At 38.6% G+C, this 27,990-nt stretch overlaps 1 protein-coding gene across 4 annotated transcripts; it reads right to left on the bottom strand.

Annotated features, from left to right (window-relative positions):
* Positions 1 to 752: 752 nt before the first annotated feature.
* Positions 753 to 27,907, bottom strand: LOC124137133 (cell wall protein IFF6-like). Of its 4 annotated transcripts, none has more exons than XM_048383701.1 (8): positions 27,451 to 27,907; positions 26,515 to 26,814; positions 23,123 to 23,437; positions 22,407 to 22,574; positions 13,944 to 14,021; positions 12,734 to 12,814; positions 3,836 to 3,905; positions 753 to 3,671 (listed from the first exon to the last, which is right to left on the bottom strand). In XM_048383701.1, the coding sequence occupies exons 1-8, from the start codon at positions 27,518 to 27,520 to the stop codon at positions 3,089 to 3,091; spliced, it is 1,665 nt and encodes a 554-aa protein (XP_048239658.1). In that variant the 5' UTR covers positions 27,521 to 27,907; the 3' UTR covers positions 753 to 3,088. The 4 variants fall into 4 exon arrangements, with proteins under 4 accessions (XP_048239658.1, XP_048239659.1, XP_048239656.1 ...); XM_048383699.1 differs by lacking the exons at positions 753 to 3,671; positions 3,836 to 3,905 and adding exons at positions 5,559 to 7,436; positions 7,630 to 7,711; XM_048383702.1 differs by lacking the exon at positions 12,734 to 12,814.
* Positions 27,908 to 27,990: the final 83 nt, after the last annotated feature.

Consider the following 27,990-nt stretch of genomic DNA (forward strand, 5'->3'; position numbering starts at 1 on the left):
ATCTAAAATTATATCAACAGTGAGACAACATGCCTGTTCAAATTCCTTTCCAATATCCTCTTAAAATTAGTGATAAATGTTAAGTCCCACACAAAGCTTTCTCTTAATAATTCTTACAAAATACCACACAGAAAGTGGGGTGGGGGAAAATGGGACATATTCCTGCGTGAAATAGTAAGACATAAGGAGTGATGACTGTGTTGTCATATTTGTACTATCTAAAGCATAAATTTGGCGAACGAAAAACGTTATATTAGCAGTCACCCTGAATGTCTCACGTGGGCAAAACTTAAAACGAATATGTCCACAATCCACAAACAATCACTTCATTAATGGCGAGCATTTACCAGCCCGCGACAATCGTATCAACTCGGGGATTCCCCTAGCAATAAAATCGCATCTACACTCAGTACTGTTCAACTGTCGGGTAGCCAGGACTCTCGTGGAATGGTTCATGCCATAAAAGTCCAGCAACCGAACACTAATTAAGACGGGCTGACCTTGTGTTCATGGTCTGGTAAACACAGGTCAATGGCCGCTCATTAACTCAAGATTCACATCTCACTGTTTTTATTTATCTCACTATTCATTTGATATATTTTCCATCTTCAACTGAAACCCGGTCCCGTGTTACACGCATGGTACATGCATGTGCAACGAGAGACTCCTTGTTATAAGTTTGGGGATGCATTTTTACCTTATAATAGTATTCAGAACAGTTGAATAAGTAACTAAGTTGAACAACCACTAGCAAAATAGAAGTACTTTATTCAGTTCAGATAACAATGAGGAAAATACCATAATACCATAGTAATTGTATTAACGTTGTTATCAGACTGACATATGTCGTATACAGTCCTCTTATTTGATAAAAAAAAAGAGTAAGTAAGATAAATGGAAAACCAACTGGATGTTACATTCCTTATATCAGCTAAGGGTCCTGTTTATGAAAATATGCACCTTACAAAAGATTTAAAGTCTAATCAAATAAATTTTAGGACCATGTAGACAATACAAGCAAATCAAATATGTCTTGGCATCATCTGTTGTGTATTAGAGGATGGTCATGATCTGAAAAGTTATGGCGTTTTGTTAGGAAGGAGAAACATTAAAGTGTAAAACACTGATACACGAGATACACGAGATATGGGAACACTGACATGAACGGTAAGATTAAGAAACATAAAATAAACATGCATAAAAGGGTATAGAGAAAATGGTGGAAACAAATTGAAATAGGTTTTAATAAAGAGAAACATATTGTACTAAACAACTTGCCTGTGCACAAGCGGTTCCCAAGGATAGGATAAAGCATAGACAACACAAACATGTTTGACTGAAGGCTACACGTATGCTTCACATTACAAATTCAGATATAGCACCCGTGTGAAGCATATTGAAGCTGAGAACTGAGATGCCAAGTATTACGTGCATTCACACACGGAATCAATATAATTCATGTGTGTATGCCCATTCCTCTAAAAGATGTAACACTAAAGTATTTTGAATTGTAGAAATATAGTCAATTAAAATGAATAAAACTTAGTAAATCCGGGGTGTCTCCGATAGATATGACTTTCAGTTTGATTTGATTAAAAGGGATTACGTAGATGTAGTCACTTTCTCTAATTTATCTGCTAATTTGAATTCAATTGTCATGTTATAGCACTGTTAGTAAAACCTGTCTTTTGTTTTTATATCGGGTGTGAATAGTTGATCGTCTAGTTATATATTTTATATATTTATATAGATTTATGTTTATACTTTATAATATACATGTGTTGTTAATTGTAGTAGATACTTCAATCACTGTTTCTCAGAACGCAGAACTGATAACATCGAAACATGCAATAAGAACACAGAGGATTGTTACATATCATTTTTTGTATATTTCTCCTTGAACAAAGAGTCTAGATGTATTACGTAATCGGTGCAACTTTGTGTCCACATGCACAGTCTCAGCTGGCTGACGTCACATCTCCCATCAAGTCAGCTCTATATTCCAAACATTGTATAATTCCCGAAGACATTTTGAATGAAAGGAATTTAAAAGAAATTCGTTTTATTATCATATTTAACAAACCTACATGTATTTTACCAAATACATGTCTCGTTCAATCTATTGTATTTAACATGTGTAGTCATTGTAAAGTTTCAAGGAGTACTGTGATTGTGTGGTATTATCATTGAAATTAGAATATGAATAGTGTAAAAACAGTCACCATATTGGATGTAAATGTATAACTTGTTTTCCAACACCACGCTTGTGCCGACCCCCGGGGTCATAAAGCTAAATGGTGCAATTAGGGGCAGTTAGTTTCACAGATTGCTCCGCGGAGTGTTTGCGTAGCTACGCAGACATTTTACCAACATTCTGCGTAGTCCCCGAGTAGCTACGCAATAGTTTTACCAACATTCTGTGTAGTCCCCGCGAATATTTGCGAAATAAAGTAAAAGACTTTTGCGTTGTAGTGTACGTTTAAGCATCTATGAACTAATATTTTCTTTCTATATTGAACAATTTCAGCTTCATTTGCATACCCGGGATCAGCAATAAAAGTTAGTGTCACCGTCGCCATCTCCCCCACAACCAATAAAGAAGTATGATGGTCCTCCTCTACCAGTGTCACAACAACTATCTACTCTACCACCAAGTTTGTCATACAACCAGTGTGACTGTAGCCATCTTCCCCACCATCACTGTTGCTGTATGATCACGGTAATCCTCTAACTATGTTCCCCACCACCACTTTTGGCATATGACGGCCCTCCTCTACCAGTGTCAGTGTAGCTGTCTTCCCCGCCATCACTGTTGGCATATGAGGGTCCTCCTCTACCAGTGTCAGTGTAGCTGTCTTCCCCACCACCACTTTTGGCATATGACGGCCCTCCTCTACCAGTGTCAGTGTAGCTGTCTTCCCCGCCATCACTGTTGGCATATGAGGGTCCTCCTTTACCAGTGTCTCTTCAGCTGTCTTCCCCACCACCACTGTTGGCATATGAGGGTCCTCCTCTACCAGAGTACATTGTAGCTGTCTTCCACGCCACCACTATTGGCATATGAGGGTCCTCCTCTACCAGTGTCACTTTAGCTGTCTTCCACACCACCACTGTTTGCATATGAGGATTCTCCTATACCAGTGTCACTGTAGCTGTCTTCCGTGCCACCACTGTTGGCATATGAGGGTTCCCCTATACCAGTATCACTGTAGCTGTCTTCCCCACCACAACTGTTGGCATATGAGGGTCCTCCTCTACCAATGTCACTGTAGCTGTCTTCCCCACCATTACTGTTGGCATATAAGGATCCCCCTATACCAGTTTCACTGTAGCTTTCTTCCACGCCACCACTGTTGATGTACGACGGTCCTCCTTCAGTACCAGCATCACCTTTGTGATCTTCCCCGCCAACAGTGTTGATATATAACGGTCCTTCTGTAATGGTGTCACCATAGCCATGATCCTCACCACTGTCGTTGCGTTGATGTAGCCTCTCGTAGTTATTACTTCTATCATACATAACCAGATTCGAGTAACTGTTATCCTCTGTAACATTGTTATTTTGTATTCTATATTGACTGGGCGTTTGTAATACCTTTCGGGGGATGTTTTCTGATGCTGATGTCTGCGAATTAGATCTCAAGTTCGTTCTGTAGGGCCTGATTACCTTGCTACAAAAATGAAATACATTGAAATATTGAAATACATCCCTATTAATATGAGCAAATGATAATGTCATTGCAACGTTTTTATTATCAAGATTACATTGTTTATATTACTATCTCTGTCGTCTTGCCTTAAATGTTCGGGTGTAAAGATAACAGGAGATACTTACCAATACACGATGAGCGATACGCAGCATAACGCCAGAACACCAACCATTGCTGCTACAGATGTGTTGATGTCTGAAATAAGACATGAGTTACACGTGTTCGATACTTTCGATGGCCTTTAGTAAATAAATGAAACCGATAATATTTGACTTTATAAGGATAGACTGTTAACATTGTACAACATCATGGTTTTCTGTTATTAATAACATTTTGTATCATTTCATGAGAACGAGCATTATGTAATAATTATTTAACATTTATGCCATTTGTTCAGTAATTATAAAGATTGTGCTGCATCATGATTGACTAGAATCTTAAATTGTGCCTCGTTCACGTTCATATAATTAAGGACAGCCTGATGGTTTGCTATCATTTTCCGTTATTATTTGGAAACGTTGTGGACCATTTTACTGCAAAAAATTAATTATGGTCGTGTGATCCTTCTCCAGACCGGTCAAATCAGACCACTTGTCTTTGTGCTTGTCTGTTGGTACAAACTATCACTGACGCTGTTCAGATCTTGATACGCATTTACCTGTCAACTATTACCACTTCGGCGATCTTCACGAGTACCCCTGTAATACAGTGTTATACCCAACGTTTGAATCTATAACGGGTGCGCACATCGGTCGGTCAATTCATGCATGTATGAATGTGCAGACAGACCAGTATTCAATATGCTAGCTGTGTTGCACTTATGGGGATAATCCCCATGCAATTAGGTCAGCAAGGAAAAGGAAAAGAATGTACTCGATCAGAATATTTGTTACTCAGTGTCTAACTATGACCATAGATACATATCATTAGTTTGTATGGCTATTTAACGAATCCAATAGAAACCTTGAGCGGTTAGTAAGCATTCTATTTTTGGAATTATAAGGAAAAGTTTTCGTTTGATGATGATAAGATTGTCGAGTCACGAAAATACAGGTTTTATATGCACTAACTATATAAAAGTGAAACAGGATAATAGTCATTTTCAGGCTTTTCAGCGACCTGCATTTTCCTCATTTTTGTGAAAGAAGTCGATTAGCCACCTATAGTTAACATATGCTATTCCTAAAATGTAGGGGATACTGTGTTATATCACAAAATTTCAAAACTTGTAAGAGATATTACTTTCTAGTAATAGTTGTATGATAAGAGCCTAGATCCATGTCTGAACGAGATCGATCGTCAACATTTTGGGCTTGTTGATACCTGTTCCATAGTCTGCGAATCACACACTATGAAACATTGGACGAATTGGCCACTGCACTCTGACTTCTGCCAGTTTCAATCATGCAAATAGCCCGTAGAGGTTCCCCGCGTTGCAGACGCCTCATTGCTAGTTCTTACACAAAGAAGTAAATCAAGTATATCACAACTGTATGAAAAGCACAATGAATAAGATTGACAGAAATAATGGTCCACAGAGATTAATCGACCTTCCTTGAAAGTGTCAAAACCAGAAATGAGTCACGTGATATTGACATATATGTATTTCATGATCCCATATTTTTAGTATATTTTATCACGTTTATCTTCAAGCTTGATGGTGATCACTGTTTGTTTAATATTGCGCATGAGGCAAAAGTCATGGGTGGAATTTGCTCAAATTATTTGAAGAATACATACATTCACATAGGGGAATGCTTGGTCGTAGGGAAGTCAATGGAAATGTGTGTATGCGGTGTGTTTGGCGTTAAATGTATCTAGTTAGGATGTATAGAATATACTCTGACAAAAAGTCAAATAATGTTTATTAGCTTCCATGTGCTATATAAGTGTACATATATACATTTAACGCAATCATCTGAATTATGTAAATTAGAGAAACTGGAGAAAGTAAAACGAGAAAGGGGTGATTGAATCAGTGAACAAATAATATAAACAACATAAACATACGCATGACGACATGAAGATTGTTTAACTACTTCTCCCACATTTGGAAGAAGCATTAGCTCGTAAACATCAGGAAACCGACGACTTTCCATGTCATTATTCCACGAAAAAGGCATAAGATTTTCTCCTGAGAAGAATAACATCGGCCTCTAACATTCAATTTGTTCTTTGTTATCGTGTTTCCTCAATTTATATCGTGTTGTTAAATTTCATCACAAGTGAAAATGCCAAAACTGCAATATATAGAGAATACGAACAGGGTATATATGGAAAGAACACATGACAGCACGAGTCAGTCGAAGTGACAAGCGCAGAGGTGAGGTTATTTGTTATCTTCAAATATGAAAAATCTGAAAAGCTGATGTACGAAACCATCTTAAAATTGTTTTGGGTTATAACTGCAGCAAAAGAACGGTATATACTTTTAATTTAGTGTCATTCAGAAGAAGAGCATTGCTTATTTTGAAAATAGTCTTCAACAAATTTAAAAGGAGTTCGGTCGCATTTGAACATTAAATATGACCAAATATGTATATACGTCAGTTGACCAGTGGGTGACGAGGGAAGCAATATGTTCCGTCTAAATTTATACACTTAGATCAAACTAATGTCTCTATATTTTTTTGAGTAGCTATGGACAGTTTCTTTTCATTTCCTGCATTTATACACATACATTCTTGATTATGCACCCACTGATGCCATGACGTAAATGCCTAATAACCGTTTTGGGTGTAAGTTTCAGGTTTGCATACACCCATCATTGAAAGATTCATCTTATTCCAATGTCCGTTATATGATATTATCCTGTATAATCATCAGTTCCTATTGAATCATCGTCAACACAGGCCATGTCACCTGCAGCGTCTCTGCTGCTACTTGAAACTGTGGTAGAGACCATTGGACACCATGACGCTAGCCTCGTCATCCTCAACGTTTTTATCAAATACGTTGCTGGGAGAAGCGTCCGATTCGTCCTGTATAGAATCCCTTTCTCTGTCATGTCCAAATTTATCATAGAGTTCATTGTCAACCATTCCCCCACCAGTATCATCACCCGTATCCAGTCCTCCATCATACAAATCATGTTCTGTCATATTACTTATTTCTGTCGATATGCTTCTTTTATCAGGATTGTCGTTGTCATCTTTGCTACCAACGTGGTCAGCTGGGAGAGGAGGCCCTCCGTTGTAGACGTCGTTTTCTATCATGTCACAATTTTCTTTTATCGTCTGTTTTCTGATGCTAGGAGAAGTGTCCGATTCGCCGTGTACAGATCCCTTTTCTCTGTCATACTCGAATTTATCATAGAGTCCATTGTCAACCATTCCAGCTTCAATGCTAGTGTCATCTCTCGAAGCGAAGCCTCCATTATATAAATCATTTTCTGTCATATCATTATGATCATTGTCAGTCGTGCTGCCAACAGGGTCTATCATGAGAGAGGGCGCTGTAAATTTACTGTTGTCGTACGTGTTTAGTCGAGAACTCCTAGGCAACACGGTTGAGTACTGATCTTGCATTGGACGTTTATAGTTCCCAGTTTTGTATCTACTTTCTGTATGTAATATCGGTTCACCACTTCCAGACACGTTACTGCTCTCATTTTGTCCCGAGCCATAGGGCACTTTTTCAATGTTCATAGAACTGAGTTCAAAAGGGCTTTCGAAACTCGCGTTATCAGGAGGATCATAAGGACGACTGGTCTTCACATCTTTTCGCCTGAAATAAAAATGACAATTAATGGACATTTTAATATGATATAAACATTCATTTTTAAAGTGTATATATTTTCAGACAGTCTTCAGGGTTGGTAGTTGAAAAAAGGTATATTCAGTTAGTGATTACTCAGATTAACTTTGACCGGAGACATGAGTCTTTTAATAAATCTATAAATAAATATATCAAATATTACCTGCATAGTACAACTGCAATCACGACAATTACGATTGTGATAATACAGCCTGATGAGGCAGAGGCAACCCAAACTATCAGTCCTGTAAATGTAAGGTTAATACGTTATATGAATATAAGTGAGTGAGTAAGTAAGTTTACTCTATTACAACACTATCACGACAGGTTACACGACTGTCTTCACACGTTCTACCCATTTGGGGAATCGAACCCAAGCCTGTGTCATGAGGAGGGATCGTTTTAGCCACTGGGCTTCCCCCCAAACCCCTATAAATTAAACATTACTTCTAGTGGAGACAGCTTGCAGCAAAAGTATTGCCGAGAAGTCCTTCGTAAATGACAGTCCTGAGCATCAAAACATTACATTAACTTTTCTTATGTTTTAACAAATCAACGAGAACAGTCTGTGACTACGATTACGTCTATATATGTATCTTATACAGTAATTTAGTTTACATTTCCAACCATGTTTTATTAAGTTCGTATTTCCACGTCAGAAAGGTTTGTTAAACATGCACTGCTTCATGCACTTGTATGTAGTCACATTGTGACCATGTAATGCTCAGAGGAATACCTTCAAATGACATATTTACCTGCATCAGAGCTTGCTGCCGTTGACACGGTTGTTGAAGGTTTTGTGTCTCCATATGTTTAATTTTTTTGCAGTTGTGACGAAGAAACGGACAAATGTGATGTAAAAGGAATAATTAGATACACAAACTATTTGGGTTTAATATATCATACTACGACGTTTTCAGGAAGAGTAAACTTTAGAAATCTGGTACTTTACCTTAATATGGAATTATGTCAGGTTGTAGTTAATATTTAATAAATAAAGTTCATGTTATTTCCATCCATTTGGGACATGGTGTAAAGCATACAAGGAAATGACCATAACACGATACGTTGTCTGATTAGTAAATACACAGCGACAACAAGATATTCAGATTCTAATCAGCTGAATTTGGAGCGCAAGCAGGGCTATTTACAGCGAGAATCTGAGTGAGTGAGTGCGTTGGGTTTAACGCCGCTTTTAACAGTATTCCCGTTATATCACGGGGTGTCAGCTTAATGTGGGAGGAAAGCCCGAAGTGATGCAGGTCTCGGACGTTTACCACTTCGGTGAAACCAACGAGCACGGGTATGGTGCTGACAAACCTAGAAACATAATCGGGGCGAACCGGTATTCGAACCCACAATCATAGGTTTCTGGCGTGCCCAAGGGACGCAACTCTGCACAGCGAAACGGGGCGCCTTAGACGACTTGGCCACCCGTGCCCCCGCGAGAATCTGAGGATATGGATATGTATATATCATTAATAATACGACGAGTTCCTCTAGCATGACCAGCTGAATATCATCTCTTTCCGAAAACTCACGATCGACAGTATTTTGTTATTCAGATACGTACATGTACGTGCAGTTGGGAAAGCTACTTCAGCGGACGTGTTCTTAAAAAATATTCAGTCATGTGATGAAATAAAAAGGAACGTCAATCTCAAATCTATAAGCTGTCATCTCACATCACAAGTGCAAATTGAAAGCTATCATAAATTCGCTCCCCGGATGGTTAAATAATACAACCTTAATGTTAATGAGTCAAACAAAAGCACACAGGTGATTGGTATTGCCATCCGTCTGTCAGTTATTAGTTTTTGAGTAACATCAATCAAAAACTACTACAGGGAAACGTCACTGAAATATACCCTGCAAGAAACGCAAAAGTAGTAAAGTCGCATATATCTGTCATAATGTTGCCGACATCCATACAGAATTAATACCCAAAATGAATTGATCATTTCTGCACGGATTGGGAATGATATGTGTGAAAAAAATTAGGTACTGCAGAAATATGGTGAAAAGATCGCAAAAACACAACCACGTGAAAGCCTGGCGCAGAAACACTCCAACGTGACATGCACGTCCAACATCACTTGTTGGGCTATGCAAACTTTGGGGGTTTTTTTGCATGCCATCGCCATCTTACAACAAGTGAACAACGAAAACATGCCACGACTGACGGAATCCCAACGCAACAAAGCCATCGGTCGACCTCAAACAGATGAATCATCTTCAGCTGTAGCCAGGTTTTCCACGTAGCACTAAGCACCTTTACAAGGCTGTCTAACCGTTGTTAGACACACAGGAGAACTCGGGACCTTCCCAGATCCGGTCGACTATGTACTAGAGCACAGGGCATTTTATACGATTACGTCACTTACGTGAAAGAACCACCACGGCCTGCCCTACAACTACGGCAATACCAGGATTAAGTAGGATATAAGCCCAGACAGTGGGAACCGTTAACGCGCTGAAGGCATTCGCCCTAGACGAACAGTTCGAGGTGTGATTTTGACGGACCTGCATCGACGGCTGCAGGAAAAAGTCGCTGGGGGCTAAGTCTGGGCTGTTTGGTGGGTGATTTAACTGTAAGTCTGGGCTGTTAGGTGGGTGATTTAACTGTACAGTTAAATCACCCACCCAACAGCCCAGACTTAGCCCCCAGTGACTACTTCCTGTTCCGGCAAATGAAATCTGCCCTACGTTGAATCTGTACAGTTAAATCACCCAGCCAACAGCCCAGACTTAGCCCCCAGTGACTATTTCCTGTTCCGGCAAATGAAATCTGCCCCACGTTGAATCTGTACAGTTAAATCACCCACCCAACAGCCCAGACTTAGCCCCCAGTGACTATTTCCTGTTCCGGCAAATGAAATCTGCCCTACGTTGAATCTGTACAGTTAAATCACCCACCCAACAGCCCAGACTTAGCCCCCAGTGACTATTTCCTGTTCCGGCAAATGAAATCTGCCCTACGTTGAATCTGTACAGTTAAATCACCCACCCAACAGCCCAGACTTAGCCCCCAGTGACTATTTCCTGTTCCGGCAAATGAAATCTGCCCTACGTTGAATCTGTACAGTTAAATCACCCACCCAACAGCCCAGACTTAGCCCCCAGTGACTATTTCCTGTTCCGACAAATGAAATCTGCCCTACGTTGAATCTGTACAGTTAAATCACCCACCCAACAGCCCAGACTTAGCCCCCAGTGACTATTTCCTGTTCCGGCAAATGAAATCTGCCCTACGTTGAATCTGTACAGTTAAATCACCCACCCAACAGCCCAGACTTAGCCCCCAGTGACTATTTCCTGTTCCGGCAAATGAAATCTGCCCTACGTTGAATCTGTACAGTTAAATCACCCACCCAACAGCCCAGACTTAGTCCCCAGTGACTACTTCCTGTTCCGGCAAATGAAATCTGCCCTACGTTGAATCTGTACAGTTAAATCACCCACCCAACAGCCCAGACTTAGCCCCCAGTGACTATTTCCTGTTCCGGCAAATGAAATCTGCCCTACGTTGAATCTGTACAGTTAAATCACCCACCCAACAGCCCAGACTTAGCCCCCAGTGACTATTTCCTGTTCCGGCAAATGAAATCTGCCCTACGTTGAATCTGTACAGTTAAATCACCCAGCCAACAGCCCAGACTTAGCCCCCAGTGACTATTTCCTGTTCCGGCAAATAAAATCTGCCCTACGTTGAATCTGTACAGTTAAACCACCCACCCAACAGCCCAGACTTAGCCCCCAGTGACTATTTCCTGTTCCGGCAAATGAAATCTGCCCTACGTTGAATCTGTACAGTTAAATCACCCACCCAACAGCCCAGACTTAGCCCCCAGTGACTATTTCCTGTTCCGGCAAATGAAATCTGCCCTACGTTGAATCTGTACAGTTAAATCACCCACCCAACAGCCCAGACTTAGCCCCCAGTGACTATTTCCTGTTCCGGCAAATGAAATCTGCCCTACGTTGAATCTGTACAGTTAAATCACCCACCCAACTGCCCAGACTTAGCCCCCAGTGACTATTTCCTGTTCCGGCAAATGAAATCTGCCCTACGTTGAATCTGTACAGTTAAATCACCCACCCAACAGCCCAGACTTAGCCCCCAGTGACTATTCCTGTTCCGGCAAATGAAATCTGCCCTACGTTGAATTTGTACAGTTAAATCACCCACCCAACAGCCCAGACTTAGCCCCCAGTGACTATTCATGTTCCGCAAATGAAATCTGCCCTACGTTGAATCTGTACAGTTAAATCACCCACCCAACAGCCCAGACTTAGCCCCCAGTGACTATTTCCTGTTCCGGCAAATGAAATCTGACCTACGTTGAATCTGTACAGTTAAATCACCCACCAAACAGCCCAGACGTAGCCCCCAGTGACTACTTCCTGTTCCGCAAATGAAATCTGCCCTACGTTGAATCTGTACAGTTAAATCACCCACCCAACAGCCCAGACTTAGCCCCCAGTGACGAGGACATAAAGGCTGCCACAGAGGCGTGGTTAGAGGGCCAATCAGCGGATTTCTATAAAAGTGGTATTAAAAGCTTGAAGGACAAATTGAATAAGTGTATTGAGGTGAATGGAGATTATATTGAAAATTAAAAGCGCAAATGATATTCTGCAACTTCGTCTTATATTGAAGTTGCAAAACTTATTGAACGCCCCTCGTGTGTTTGAGTATATGTTAATAGCGCTATCCTAGTATCTTAACTGCGTGAGTAGTTATCGAGCAGCCATATTGACGCGCGCCAAATCGAAGCGTATGTTATCATTATTTAGGTTAACAGTTGCCCTGCAATTGCATGTTTTGTAACGGGTGCTTCCTGGTAAACACCTGGTATCATCATTATTTGATATTTATCATAAACACCTCGTAAATACATTGTCGGAATCATATAAATGTTTTATATGATTACGGAAAGGGTTTTGTAGCTTTTCTTTTCCGTTCTTTGAATGGCATGTGGAACTGATACACATGAGAGAGAGAATTTATTTATGTAAACTTCTTTATTATGAGGAACACAACGTTTCGGAGTATATGCCTACTCCTTCATCGGATGAATGAATGATTTTGTGCAGCGCGACTATCATTGTTTATCGTCGTTTTTACGTTCTCCGCTTTTCAAATTTGATTTCGGTCATGTGTTTGTGATCAAGAATGCCCAAAAGTATTAAAATCACAAAATGTCTGTGTTCACTACATTATCATTGCTCATGCGATCTGTTTTAAATATGTTTCAAATATTCACCTGTATCAGGCGTAGTAGGGGATGTGGTGGTTTCTTTTGTTCTTGATTCCGAAGTCACAGCCTCCGTGGTTGTCGATTGGTCTATTAGGGAAAGGAAGCTGTAGAATGAACACTGTCGGTATTTATAGCATTGGGCAGATTTGGGTTAACTACATTGTATCAATCAGTTTTATTCAGTACTTAAAAGGCCACAGGCATATAGTACAATGCGTATCTACATGTAGGTGACGTGGTTGTTAACTAACAATTCTGTTTCTATGTGGCACAGTGTGATCAACATATGTTGACAGGTTACATAACATAGTATCATTAGATGAAGTTAAAAGATCTACAAACTTATGGACATTCGGTTGTACAGAGTAAAAAGATGGCAAATATTTATCTCGTAAATGTTTGTAAGCTTGACATACCAGAAGAAAGTGAAACTCATCTTCAATTGAATTTGTGTTACACAATGTGCATATTCTGTCTCTTCTATTGGTGTGATTATATCTACCAGTCTCTATATACAGGTTGTAAGAGGAACATCTAAATCGTGCTAGTGCAATTCTAAAAATTTTAAACTCAAGTTTACAGAGGTACGCCTCAATTTCAAAATTACTTTTCATGATTCTATAATATAAACATTTATTTGATTTGGACATTAATTCTAACCATTTCTGCAAATACATATCTTTTAGTCTCTGGGTGAAGGACACTTAAAAGAGCGGTTCTGATTCTACACACTGATTATACTACACATAAATATAATTAAAACCTGTAATAAAAAATAATTCTTTCACGTTTGTTACCCAAATTCGTTTTCCAGTACTGTCGTAGAGTTTTAACATATAGCACTTCCTAGGGTTTCTATCATTAGTCATGTTTATCATCATTACGGAAAGGGTTTGTGGCTTTTCTTTTCCGTTCTTTGAATGGCATGTGGAACTGATACACATGAGAGAGAGAATTTATTAATGTAAACTTCTTTATTATGAGGAACACAACGTTTCGGAGTATATGCCTACTCCTTCATCGGGTGAATGAATGATTTTGTGCAGCGCGACTATCATTGTTTATTGTCTGTTTTACGTTTTCCGCTTTTCAAATTTGATTTCGGTCATGTGTTTGTGATCAAGAATGCCCAAAAGTATTAAAATCACAAAATGTCTGTGTTCACTACATTTTTATTGCTCATGCGATCTGTTTTAAATATGTTTCAAATATTCACCTGTATCAGGCGTAGTAGGGGATGTGGTGGTTTCTTTTGTTGTTAGATTCGCAGTCACAGCCTCTGTTGTCGATTGGTCTGTTAGGGAAAGCAAGCTGTAGAATGAATACTGTCAGTATTTATAGCATTGTGCAGAATTGGGTTAACACTACATTGTATCAATATTATTAATCTAACACGTCCCATTTTAATTCTGGAAACCCAAAAGTCCAGAAACTCTACGCTCTTTGCCCAGTCTCGGTTAAAGGTATTTACAAAATTAAACATGCCGTTTTCATGGGAACATACCAAGGAAGAAAAAATGAAAAAAAAAATGTTTAAAAACTCAATATTTAGACTATGTCGCCCATGGGCCTGCCCATGGGCGAAGTGTGGCCCATGGGCCTGCCCATGGGCGAAGTCTGGCCCATGGGTAGGCCCATGGGCAGGCCCATGGGCGAGAATATGTTCCTTTACTTAAAACTCATGTTTTTGTTTCGCAAATACATTTAATGTATTCATTCAAGTATCATGACACAAAATTTAACTCATTTTAACTTAATTCAACTATTTTATAGCGATATTGAAATATTTCGCCCATGGGCGAGAAAAAGGTTTGGCCCATGGGCGAGAATATGTTCCTTTACTTAAAACTCATGATTTTGTTTCGCAAATACATTAAATGTATTTATTGAAGTATCATGACACAAAATTTAACTCATTTTAACTTAATTCAACTATTTTATAGCGATATTGAAATATTTCGCCCATGGGCGAGAAAAAGGTTTGGCCCATGGGTAGGCCCATGGGCAGGCCCATGGGCGAGAATATGTTCCTTTACTTAAAACTCATGTTTCTGTTTCGCAAATAGATTTAATGTATTTATTGAAGTATTACGACACAAAATTTAACTCATTTTAACTTAATTCAACGATTTTATAGCGATATTGAAATATTTCGCCCATGGGCGAGAAAAAGGTTTGGCCCATGGGCGAGAATATGTTCCTTTACTTAAAACTCATGATTTTGTTTCGCAAATACATTAAATGTATTTATTGAAGTATCATGACACAAAATTTAACTCATTTTAACTTAATTCAACTATTTTATAGCGATATTGAAATATTTCGCCAAGGGGCGAGAAAAAGGTTTGGCCCATGGGTAGGCCCATGGGCAGGCCCATGGGCGAGAATATGTTCCTTTACTTAAAACTCATGTTTTTGTTTCGCAAATACATTTAATGTATTCATTCAAGTACCATGACACAAAATTTAACTCATTTTAACTTAATTCAACGATTTTATAGCGATATTGAAATATTTCGCCCATGGGCGAGAAAAGGTTTGGCCCATGGGCAGGCCCATGGGCGAGAACATGTTCCTTTACTCAAAACTCGTGTTTTTGTAGCGATCTTTAATGAACCCGGCCTTACCTCTCAAAACGTTTTGACAGTTTATCATACGAATTCATGTGCGTGTACTCCAATTCATTGGAGTTATTTTCCACAACATTAAATTTTAGTTAGTTTCTATTTCATTTCCCGTTTTTTATGTCCCGTTGATACATCACACTGGGCAATTACGTGACACTAGGTATGCAATATACAGGTACGCGTGCGCGTATTTTAATGAAAAAAACTATTCGTCTTTTATTGCATAACCTTTGGCTGAATATCTTACATTCTAACGAAATCTCGAAATAATTATTTAATTACAAGCAGTGTCGAACTGACCAGTAGGAATTATGTTTCAATGCGATTGAGGAAAACGTGAGTGAATATTGTGACACTAAAGCAACTTTTAACTGCATTGTCACTTTTGGTATGAAAATGGTAACAGTTCAGAAAAAACAACAGCCTTCTTATGATAGTTCTCATTAGTACGTTGTATCTAATTACAGTGTCGGCCTTATTTACAGGTGATTCTACAATACCTGCTCTCGGTCAATTACGATCTACCACACCACGCGTGAATAAACAGTTATGCAGGTGTTGCTGTGGGCAAATACCTAGCCTGAAAATGTTTATTTTTTTTTAGGATACATGTTTTACAAATGTTCGTTGATATGTGGATATATTAAGCACAAAGACAAAAAAAATGTTTATGAAAGATGAATTAGTGCCTTGATATATTCATCGAGATGTGTATCATCGTTTAATGGGGTCATTCAATAAACGTATGTTTGGAGGAGATATCAAAGGAGCCGCCCAATATACACAGTGTCGTCCGGTGAACTACCACCCCACCCTGTCCATTAGAGTTATGTAATCGGTACACAAATATATTTGATGCGGTGTCAGTGCGGAAGGAGTTTGAATTACGTCCGCCACTTGCCACAGAAATCCTCAAAGTATAGAAACAATAAACAAGGTCAATCCGTACTAATTACCAATAGGGAAAATGGTGAAAACAAATTGAAATAGATTTTAATAAAACATTATTGTACTAAATAACTCGCAAAAGCGGTGCCTAAAATTGTTTGACCGTGTTATGTGTGTTGTAAACTGACGAATAGCAAGTAATTGTCATGCTGTACGCATGGTTCCATATACAAATTCAGTTATGCAACCGGTATGAAACTGAGAACTGAGATACCAAGTACAACCTGCATTCACACACGGAAGCAATATACTTGTGTGTATGCCCCCTCCTCTACAAAATGCATCACTAAAGTATTTGCATTGTAATAAATATAGTAATGATAAAACTTGGTAATTTGGTAGGTCTCCTACAGATATGATTTTCAGTTTTTTTTACACCTTTGATTGATACGGATTACGTACCTGTAGTCTAGTCACTGTCTCTAATGTATCTGCTTGTTAGAAATTTCAAATGTCTTGTTGTAGCACTGTTCCTAAAATACGGTAGTTTCTTTTATCGGGTATAAATAGTTGATTCGTCTTGTCACGCAGTCATTTTTACTTGATCGAATAATTTCCACAAAAAAATTACGGCAGAGAGTTTTGTATTTTATTCTATTTTTAGAAGATTTTAGAAGATGCTTACATCACTGTATCTCAGAACGCAAAACTGATAACATTCAAACATGTAATTAGTACACAGTTAATTGTTACATATAATTTCCTGCATATTCCTTTTTGAACAAAAAGCCTACATGTATACTGATATCGGTGTCCACTGTTAAAAGGGTATTAGTGCAGTCAGCCATGGTAAATGGAGAGACAATAATAAGGTGATTAATTATAGTCTGTTGCAGAATATGCGGTATAAGTGTAGTCATTGATACATATACACATTACACATATACAGATGAAATACACGATATGATGCAGTGCAAGAACAAATTAAGATACGGTTTCTATTAAAAATAATTATACGATTTTGGATTTAATTAGCATGTTTAAATTTTCAGGCCAACACGGCTGAGATACAGCATCGGCATACTCAACTGGAGTTGTTTTCTGCCGGTCGTAAGTTCATTGTTTGACTGAGCACACTCGTGTCGGGGTTGCGATATTTTCTTCTCTTTGTTGGCAGCCTGCCACCGGTCTGAATTTTGAGAAAGGTCTCAGCATGGGACTGTTAATTACTTCTTAATGATGTCTACAAGCTTACAAACTTGTAGATGTTGGGTGCGGTTAGGACCAAACTTTTTCAGCTCAGATTGTTAGTGGTCCTGGAACCCATAGTGTCAAACAGGTTCTGCACAAAACGTCCATCAGATTCTACTGTTCAGCAACATTGTCACTGAATTTCAGAACTCTGGCATGATATAATAATCAAGGATTTCGAAGGTGAACGAGGGGAAAGGCAGACGCACGTGGATTTACCCTCAGGTTATTATTGTCTGGAGTTCACATTTTGGGGCATTTCATATACTAATTGAACAGAGTTCACCTGCACATGTCCACTTTAGTGATACAGACTGTAACCAAAAATGCAATGAGCCGTAGCTCTTAATCCCTTATAACAACGGTAACAACAACCAGGGTGAGGACACAGTAAGGTTAAACCGTGTCCAACAGACAAACTGAGGTGGCTATCTCCCATCAAGTCAGCTCTGTTTTTAAGCGCATAGTTATGTTTTTACATATTGAAATAAAAGGAATTTAAAAAATTATATTTAACAAACCTACACATTACCAAATACAAAACTTTATAACCCTTTCTAGACTTCGTTCCAATTAACCTGGATCATTCAACTCGCTCGCGAAGGTCGTATGCGACTTTAAAGTGAATACGTCTACAGTGTACAAGTAACTTTTAACTGTATCATATATACTCATGATAAGCAATTATTTTCGTTCCTAATTCGAATGAGCACATTCTGAGGCTAAATCTGCAAAAGGACAGATAAAATATTTCTTTGTACAATGCAAACGATACAAACGTAGCGGCTGATAATAGATACAATGATTTAATAATCTGCAATATATCAAGTGTTCTCGTTCAATCTATTGTACATATTGAAGTGATTGTAAAGTTTCAAGGAGTACTAAAATGTTGTGGTATTATGAATGTATTTACAATATGAATAGCGAAAAACAGTCACCATATCGGATGTACATGTATAACTTGTCTTCCAACACCACGCTTGTGCCGAGGCCCATGGTCATAAAACTAATCGGTCCCATAAAAGGAGCAAATAGTTTCGCAGATACTTCTTGCTATGGTTCACTCCCAATTGTCAGACGACCTAATCATCAGTCAGACCAGTCAAGTGTGACCAGCGTACCTGTCTGGTTTTGGCTCCAAATTACTGAACTGCCCAATACTGTCATACTGTGGGCAGAGTAAGCGGCCTCGTTGAGTGATACAGACTAACCAGATTATGATTGTGTTTGTAAGTTGCGTTTAATCTGTGTCGGGTTGCAGTTGTTTTATTAGTCAAGACTAGGGGTAGTTTTTTCAATGAAACCTTTTAGCCGTTGAGTTTGTTTTGCATTCATTTCATTAAATACATTGTTAGGTAGAATAATAACACGTTATATGGATTAAACATCTCCCTAATCTGAGTATAATCTCACATGTACTCTAAGTACCGTACTATATTACTTTGCGGAGTCACTGAGTATATTTTTTTAGTTGGCATTGTATGCTGTCTGATGACTTTATACAAATCCCTGCATTCAATAGACCCGTGAAGATCTTCAACAAACCATTCTTGGCGTAAAAGGGCGACAGCGCTTGTCGTAAGAAGCGACTACCGGGATCGGGTGGTCAGGCTCGCTGACTTGGTTGATGCATGTCATCGTATCCCAATTGCGTGGATCGATGCACATGATGTCAATCACTGGATTGTCTGGTCCAGACTCGATTATTTACAGACCGCCGTCATACAGCTGAAATATTGCTTAGTGTGGCGTTATACAACTAACAAACAAACAAAACACAAAAAGAGAAAGTGTATGAGTACTAAAACTTGCAATAGATATGCGTACCCTACGTACACACATGAGTCCGATTCGACAGTCTACAACACACGAATAACTGTCAAACAAGTTTGGGTACCCCTTCTGTTCAGGCAAGTTATTTAGTTCGATTAATTTTGTATTAAAATCCTTTTCAATTTGTTTTCATCCTTTGTCCCTATTCCATGCATGTTTATGTTGCTACATCTTATTGCTCATGTTTCCAAGTATTGTAAAACACTTTAATGTTTCTCCTTCTTAATCTAACGTTATAACATTTCCGGTCATTGCCATCATCTAATACACAAGAGATGATACCAAGACATATTTTATTCGGTTTTATGGTCTATGCGGTCTTACAATTGATTTTATTAGTCTTTAAATCTTATGTCTAGTAAATATTTTCACAAACAGGGCTGTTAACTGATATAAGGAATGTGACATCCAGTTGAGGACTGAATACGACGTACGTTAGTCTGGTAACGACATTTCTACAATAATTTGTTGAATAAACCGTTAATACGCCAGTTGTGACAGGGATGATGGTATGGTAGATGTAGCAGACATATTGACAGCCGTTGTTACGAGAGTCACTAGGTTATTAGTACGGCATTGGCCTTGTTGATTGGTACTATACTTTCTGTGGCCACTGGCGGACGTAATTCAAACTCCTTCCACACTGACATCGCACCAAATATTTTTGTGTACCGATTACATAACTCTTACTGACAGGGTAGGGTGGTAGTTCACGCGAAACGGACGACACTGTGTATATTGAGCGGCTCCTTTGATATCGCCTCACAACATACTTTTAATGAATGACCAATTAAACGATGATACACATCAGGATCGCGGAGAAAATACAAGCTTCGTTCGCGTTGAATATATATATCAAGGCACAAATTCATCTTTCATAAACTTTTTATGTCTTGGTGCTTAATATATCCACATATCAACGAAAATATGTAATACATGTATCCACAAAAATATACATGTACAGGCTAGGTATTTGCCCACAGCAACACCTGCATAACTGTTTATTCACGCGTGGTGTGGCAGATTGTAATTGACCGACAACAAGTATTGTAGAACCACCTGTAAATAAGGCCGACACTGTAATTAGACACAACGTACTAATGAGAATATGAGAATTATCATAAGAAGGCTGTTACGTTTTTCTTAACTATTACCATTTTCATACCAAAAGTGACAATGCAGTTAAAAGTTGCTTTAGTGTCACAATATTCACTCACGTTTTCCTCAATCGCATTGAAACATAATTCCTACTGGTCAGTTCGACACTGCTTGTAATTAAATAATTATTTCGAGATTTCGTTAGAATGTAAGATATTTAGCCAAAGGTTATGCAATAAAAGACGAATAGTTTTTTTCATTAAAATACGCGCACGCGTACCTGTATATTGCATACCTAGTGTCACGTAATTGCCCAGTGTGATGTATCAACGGGACAAAAAAAACGGGAAATGAAATAGAAACTAACTAAAATTAAATGTTGTGGAAAATAACTCCAATGAATTGGAGTACACGCACATGAATTCGTATGATAAACTGTCAAAACGTTTTGAGAGGTAAGGCCGGGTTCATTAAAGATCGCTACAAAAACACGAGTTTTGAGTAAAGGAACATGTTCTCGCCCATGGGCCTGCCCATGGGCCTACCCATGGGCCAAACCTTTTTCTCGCCCATGGGCGAAATATTTCAATATCGCTATAAAATAGTTGAATTAAGTTAAAATGAGTTAAATTTTGTGTCATGATACTTCAATAAATACATTTAATGTATTTGCGAAACAAAATCATGAGTTTTAAGTAAAGGAACATATTCTCGCCCATGGGCCAAACCTTTTTCTCGCCCATGGGCGAAATATTTCAATATCGCTATAAAATAGTTGAATTAAGTTAAAATGAGTTAAATTCTGTGTCATGATACTTCAATAAATACATTTAATGTATTTGCGAAACCAAATCATGAGTTTTAAGTAAAGGAACATATTCTCGCCCATGGGCCAAACCTTTTTCTCGCCCATTGGCGAAATATTTCAATATCGCTATAAAATCGTTGAATTAAGTTAAAATGAGTTAAATTTTGTGTCGTAATACTTCAATAAATACATTAAATCTATTTGCGAAACAAAATCATGAGTTTTAAGTAAAGGAACATATTCTCGCCCATGGGCCTGTCCATGGGCCTACCCATGGGCCAAACCTTTTCTCGCCCATGGGCGAAATATTTCAATATCGCTATAAAATAGTTGAATTAAGTTAAAATGAGTTAAATTTTGTGTCATGATACTTCAATAAATACATTTAATGTATTTGCGAAACAAAATCATGATTTTTAAGTAAAGGAACATGTTCTCGCCCATGGGCCAAACCTTTTTCTCGCCCATGGGCGAAATATTTCAATATCGCTATAAAATCGTTGAATTAAGTTAAAATGAGTTAAATTTTGTGTCATGATACTTCAATAAATACATTTAATGTATTTGCGAAACAAAATCATGAGTTTTAAGTAAAGGAACATATTCTCGCCCATGGGCCAAACCTTTTTCTCGCCCATTGGCGAAATATTTCAATATCGCTATAAAATCGTTGAATTAAGTTAAAATGAGTTAAATTTTGTGTCATGATACTTCAATAAATACATTAAATGTATTTGCGAAACAAAAACATGAGTTTTAAGTAGAGGAAAATATTCTCGCCCATGGGCCTGCCCATGGGCCTACCCATGAGCCAGACTTCGCCCATGGGCAGGCCCATGGGCGACATAGTCTAAATATTGAGTTTTTAAACAATTTTTTTTTCATTTTTTCTTCCTTGGTATGTTCCCATGAAAACGGCATGTTTAATTTTGTAAATACCTTTAACCGATACTGGGCAAAGAGCGTAGAGTTTCTGGACTTTTGGGTTTCCAGAATTAAAATGGGACGTGTTATCTTAATTCTCATTAATAAGGATGTTACAGAAATGTTTTAAATATACATGTGAAATACCACACGCAAATGTTCAAAAGTAATAATATAAATATGTAAAGGTAATCAGCTGATCACGTATTCCCGGGGCCATAAAACATCGTTATCAATCGACACTCACTCATAGTAATAGAAGGTGTACTTGTTGTTGTTGCAGTTGTCGGTGTGGCCGAAGTACTTTGACTGGTTGTTCCTGGTGAACGTGATGGCTGCTGTGTTGACGGGGTTACTGATGTGGCTGATACATCCGATATTTGTCTCGTGGAAGTTATATTCATTTGACCTGAAGCTATTAATAACATATTTCTGTAGCAATCACTATATCATCGTCACACATTTATCTTAAAGAAGGGATGTAAATTCTTGACATTGTGAGAAACTAGCAGAACTATTGAGCCGCGTGTCATGTATATATTTACTAAGGAATTGGTTCCAATACAAACTACTGTGAAAACAGTATATACGTTGAATGGTTCTGGATACCAGTCACGTCAAATATCATCAAATTATCTGAGTAGATCATGGATCAATGTCAAAAGATTTTTTTTTCAATGTGGCTCACTGCATTTTCGTTTGGCGGTTCTGAAGTCTGTGTCGAAATTGTAGTTTGAAATATGATACATTTGACAAACCAGACATTAACTGTTCATGATATTAATGGAATCTAATCATTAAAAGGGATCACACTGGAAGCACTTAAAGTAAATGGAATTAATTTCACGTTTTCTCGGAAAATGAAGCAACATTTTAATCATGCTGGGAATCAGATTTTCTTTAAGCGTAAATTCGTAATTACATTAATTGATAGACATATTTTATCAAAACACTCATACGTACCCTCAACACGTATCCATACATTTGATCCATTCTGACCATGGTTATCATAGACTACTACTACTACTTCGTCAGCTGTTGCCTGTAATAGCCTGTTGTATTGGTTCACGTTCACGCTTGTCCAGAGTTGTTTCCCGTCACCTGAGATATTAAGTAACCCTGTCTTCATCCGCTCTTCTACCAATGTTACTCGTATGTTCTGCCCTGTGATCCTAACAATACAGCTGCTGTTCACACCGACACTGTCAGGGAAGCCCGGGGAATGGAGGTACACCGACCCGTGTACTGTTGTTTCTGTACTACACAAATCCATACTGCCTGAAACACAGTGCATATGACAAGTAGAACAATTTACATGTTGGGTTAAAATTAGCGACATGTGCTGTGGGTCATATCAAGCAAATTGCTCACACGCATGCTTGTTTTTGTATTGGCATCCGGTAGATCAAGGACAAAATGAAGGGAACGCGAATTTCAAATGTAAGGATATCGAATTACTTTCCTACCGGTAACAGTTAGGTGACAATCGGAATATACAGCTGGTCATGATGTTAGATAAGTGATTGGCAGCATCCTTTGGCCGGTGATTACAGAGCATATACTCTTGATGGCAATGGTGATGAAAATATGAGATGAATACAGTACAGCATTCCCGTGTATTTTGTTGTGCCATGAAAATGGTCCAATTAATATCAAACACGATTCTGAAACATGGTACTTACACACGTCTAACCTCTGATCTCCATGTCAAGATGTGTTAATGAATATTGTAACAAACAAGATGATATTACTTAGAGCCATTTGTTTTTTCGTTTCTCAAAACTAAGTTATGAGGAACAATACTAACACAAACATGGTTGCTGTTAACATAGTTATACCTTATACGTGCATGTATCTATGGAAGTATCGTGAAGACGCGAATTACACGTAATCGACACATGTATTTGCATAAGGCAACATCTGAATACGTAACTAATTACGTTACAACCATTTAAGATGTTGTCCCGTGTGACATCATTGTTGTATCTTAAACCTACTGCCACAGTATACTGTAATATTTGACTTTTTTTCAATAAACTTTGTTAGTAGCTATAGTGAACTAATACTGAGTCAGAGGCATTATTTATGTAAGTGCAGTACAGCCACAATCTTTAAATCAAATAGTGTTCCTGGCCTCAAGACACTAATCGTTGGTCTCGAGATCTGCAGTCACTGACTCAGGATATTATGTCCTGAATTGTTTATCCGATAAGACAACTTCAATTTCCTACAAGCTCACGATTCGCACATGGATGCAGTATGCAAATTGGATGATTTCGTTTGTATTTTGTTACCACTGTCCCACGATACAGTAACGTGAGGTGAGGTGAATTGGGATTCAATACCGCGTTGAAATATTAGTGCACTCTTATAGTGACGTCCCGCGACTTTTGCCGGTTTTATAGTGCCTCAGTTTTATCCCCTCAATTCAAAGCGCCAGGGTAAGCCAGACAGAGTAAGAAGAAGTTATATCATCTTTTAACACCTTTTGGAATGACGCGACTTGGGGGATGGAAGTTACGATCTCTGGGCATTCGATCTATCCACTCGACCACGAAGGGGGTCCGTCCAAAGACTAACCAGTCAGTCTTGCGATGACATCATTAGGCTAACACTACTCTTACTTGATTCCGGCAGTGTCTCATAGCAAACTAAGAATTATAAAAATGGGTTTGAGTTTGTATAACACCGTCTTGTACAGTATTTCAGTTATATCAGAGATCCTGGCCTTGGTAGTTTACCACTTCAGTGAAACCCATGAGCACGGGTATGGTTTATAAACCTCAACGCAGTCAAGGGCGAACCGGGATTCAGACGGCTGGGTCACCCGCGGCCACATAATATATAATATGTTTGAAACCTTCTGACTAGAGGCCGCAAAACACCAATGATCATGATCACCCGTACCTTTCGCCATCTCTTTTCACACAACCCGCCGTGATATTGCTGGAATATTGCTAAAAGCGGCGTAAAACCATACTCACTCACTCACTCTTTTCACACAAAAATTAAACATACATGTATTTACACTTCTTCACATAACGTTGATAGAGACAGGAAGTATACGTAGAATTTGTATTCATATCAAAACTACATTTAACACAAAGATTTGTTTTAAATGTTAACAGCAAATGTTGACAGCGATACATGTGTGAATTATGCCAAAGCATGATATGAGCATGAATGAACTGTTAAAGTTAATTTGTAGTTGAAAATCAGGAAAATTTAATAACATTCTCGCCTAACAGCGTCAAGTAAATTATCGCGTTTGGGTCAGGCAAACCAGTACGATGCTAAATCAGCCAGAATACATATTGTAACTAACCGATTTTTATTGAAGTCGGCACTTACGACCCCTGCATAAAGACATGTATTGTGTGATGTGAAGACAATGAAAAAGATTTTGGGTGATGATATGCACGTCGAGATCAAATGTCAAAGAACGGCAAACAACGAATGTGACAGATCCAGGCTTGACAGAAAATGTAATAATCATGGTTCTTTGCAACAAATACGATAGAGAGCTAATGATTATAAGGTACACGTGAACACACATACTCTTTTATACATCATGTAATGCACGTACGACTATTAGGTTTACAATGTAGTGAAACATGTAGACATTACTGAACAGTGGACCGCCTCCGTGGTCTAGTGGTAGTGCTTCCGCCCGGTTTGATCCCCGGCCGCGTCATGGCAAAAAACGTTAAAAGATAGTACTTGTCTGTCTGGCGCTCGGCATTAAGGGGCTAAAACAAGGACTGGTAGGCTCGGAGTCAGTATACTTTGTTTCAGTGGGGTATTCATGTTAAACTGCGTTTGAAATGCAACCCCGGGCCAAGTATATAATTGATACAGGACCAACACGAGCACATTTATCAATCACCTAAATGTGACTTGCACATGTTGATGGGCCTTTTACATGTATGATCAAGATAAGAGCGATTTTTTTTCTATCTGGGCGTTTCTTTGAACGAAAAGCTACCTAATCACACGTATGTACAATGCCATGGATTTCATAAAACGTACAGCATAAAACACATATTTCATCGTTCATAAATTGATCAACTATTAGTAAGTAAATATTGAGTTATTTTCATAAAGTTTCTTCTACGTCGCCGAGGCAGAAGACTACATTCGTTTGCCATTCGGTGGGGTGGTGGGAAGGGTGTGGGGGAGATTGCGGGTTCGAATCCCGCTGGCAACACGTGTTTCGTGTACTTTTTCTTTCACCAAGGGATATGATAGGTAAAAGAGTTCCGTCATTGCCAAGTTGTCTCGAATTATGATTAACAATTCAGTCAGGCAATGCCCGGTCAAAGACAAAAGCGCCATGGCTTTAACTGGCGTCTCACCTTGAATGCAGTTGTACTGTACTTCCGCAGCAGCATCTGTAAAGTTACAGTTTGTTCGGGGTGTTGGCTGTATGGTTTCACGGCATAATTGTTTTCCATTACAGTTGACGATCAGGCCATTCTGGCTGCTGTTGTGAACCCTACTACACGACAGATCATATTTCAGGCGACATGTTGTGGTGTCTCCATCTCCATACGCCTCGTTCTTGACATGTATCCATTCACCGGCAGAACAGTTTAGCTGTACTGTAAAGCTACCTGGCAACCCCTCTATACACCTGTTCCCAGTTCTGGTGTCACCTTTGAATATAATGTAACCGTTCACTGTCAAATATACTTGGCTAAATATGATGTAAAGATATTACTACAGTCAGGAAATACCATAATATTATGCATTTTTAAACAAACGAGTGCATTTATGTATTTAAGACATTCGTGAATGTACTGATGTTTCAAATACGATATTACTGATGAAATCATAATGTATGACTACCAAATATACTCTATGTGTAACGAGAGGGCTCTTAGCATATTTCATTTCCCCAAACTGGTGAGTATATATATATATATATATTGATACGTAAATGGTGCAAACGAAGTCTGACATTGCCTATTGTATTAATGGTGTAGACATTTCTAATAGTATCTCAAATCAGCATAACGTCAGTGTGTATTATGCTGATACTTGGTTGTGCAAATGAATCCCTTTGCACTCTACATAAGTGAAACACGACTGGCATTTCTAAGTCTAAGTCAGGAAAAGACTATTGTCTCAACTCTACTAACATATGAGCTCACGTAGTTTACGTTGTAAGTGAAGAAAGGCTAGTGCACAATTACATTCAGTGACACCAAGGGAGTTTGACGTTCGCACTTCTGTCAATTCAGTCATAACAAATCACTGACTAAAGGGAACGTCTATAATCTTTTACTCACCGTGTGCTGCCAATAAGAAATGTACACACACCACAAACGCTCTTTCAACATACATAGCTGTTAATCCCATTTCTCAGAAGTACAATACGTCCTTTTTTTCATCCATGGATACACAACACGTCGATCCTATTCAGGCATGACATGTCGTTCAGCTGTTGTATTCTTATTCAGTATGTAGCAAGTCACCTCGCTGAAGTCAAAAATGAATCACAATGTAAACAATTTTCGCAGGATCATTTCAACACTGTTAGCACGTAATCACTCTCCAAAGACATCTTCAAAGTGTCGATTTCCACCCCAATGAATCATGCAGGTATACCTTCAACCATAGTTTCATACCAAGCTCACAGGTAACAACATGTCATAACCAACACAAGCCAAACAAGACCCGGCAAACCCAACAAGGTGGGCTGGAGCTATTGACACTTAATGTAATAGTTCAGGGTCCCTAGTGGCCTATGAGGTGGCGGTTGTAACAAGGAAGTAAAATTACTACAAATTTCAGAATGCGTCAATGCGTAATGGTATTTCACATGTGAG

This window comes from Haliotis rufescens, unplaced genomic scaffold (assembly GCF_023055435.1).
Source record: "Haliotis rufescens isolate VD_foot unplaced genomic scaffold, xgHalRufe1.0.p SCAF_5, whole genome shotgun sequence".
Taxonomy (NCBI): Eukaryota; Metazoa; Mollusca; class Gastropoda; order Lepetellida; family Haliotidae; genus Haliotis; species Haliotis rufescens.

Bases quoted from the DNA above. Each gene is read 5' to 3' on its own strand.
- LOC124137133 (XM_048383699.1), bottom strand. From the start codon at position 27,520: ATGGGATTAACAGCTATGTATGTTGAAAGAGCGTTTGTGGTGTGTGTA. The intron at 12,815-13,943 runs GTGAATATTTGA...TTTCCCTAATAG, and splicing joins CCCTACTACGCCTGATACAG to ACCAATCGACAACCACGGAG. The intron at 7,437-7,629 runs GTAATATTTGAT...TTTTTATTTCAG, and splicing joins ATTGCAGTTGTACTATGCAG to GCGAAAAGATGTGAAGACCA.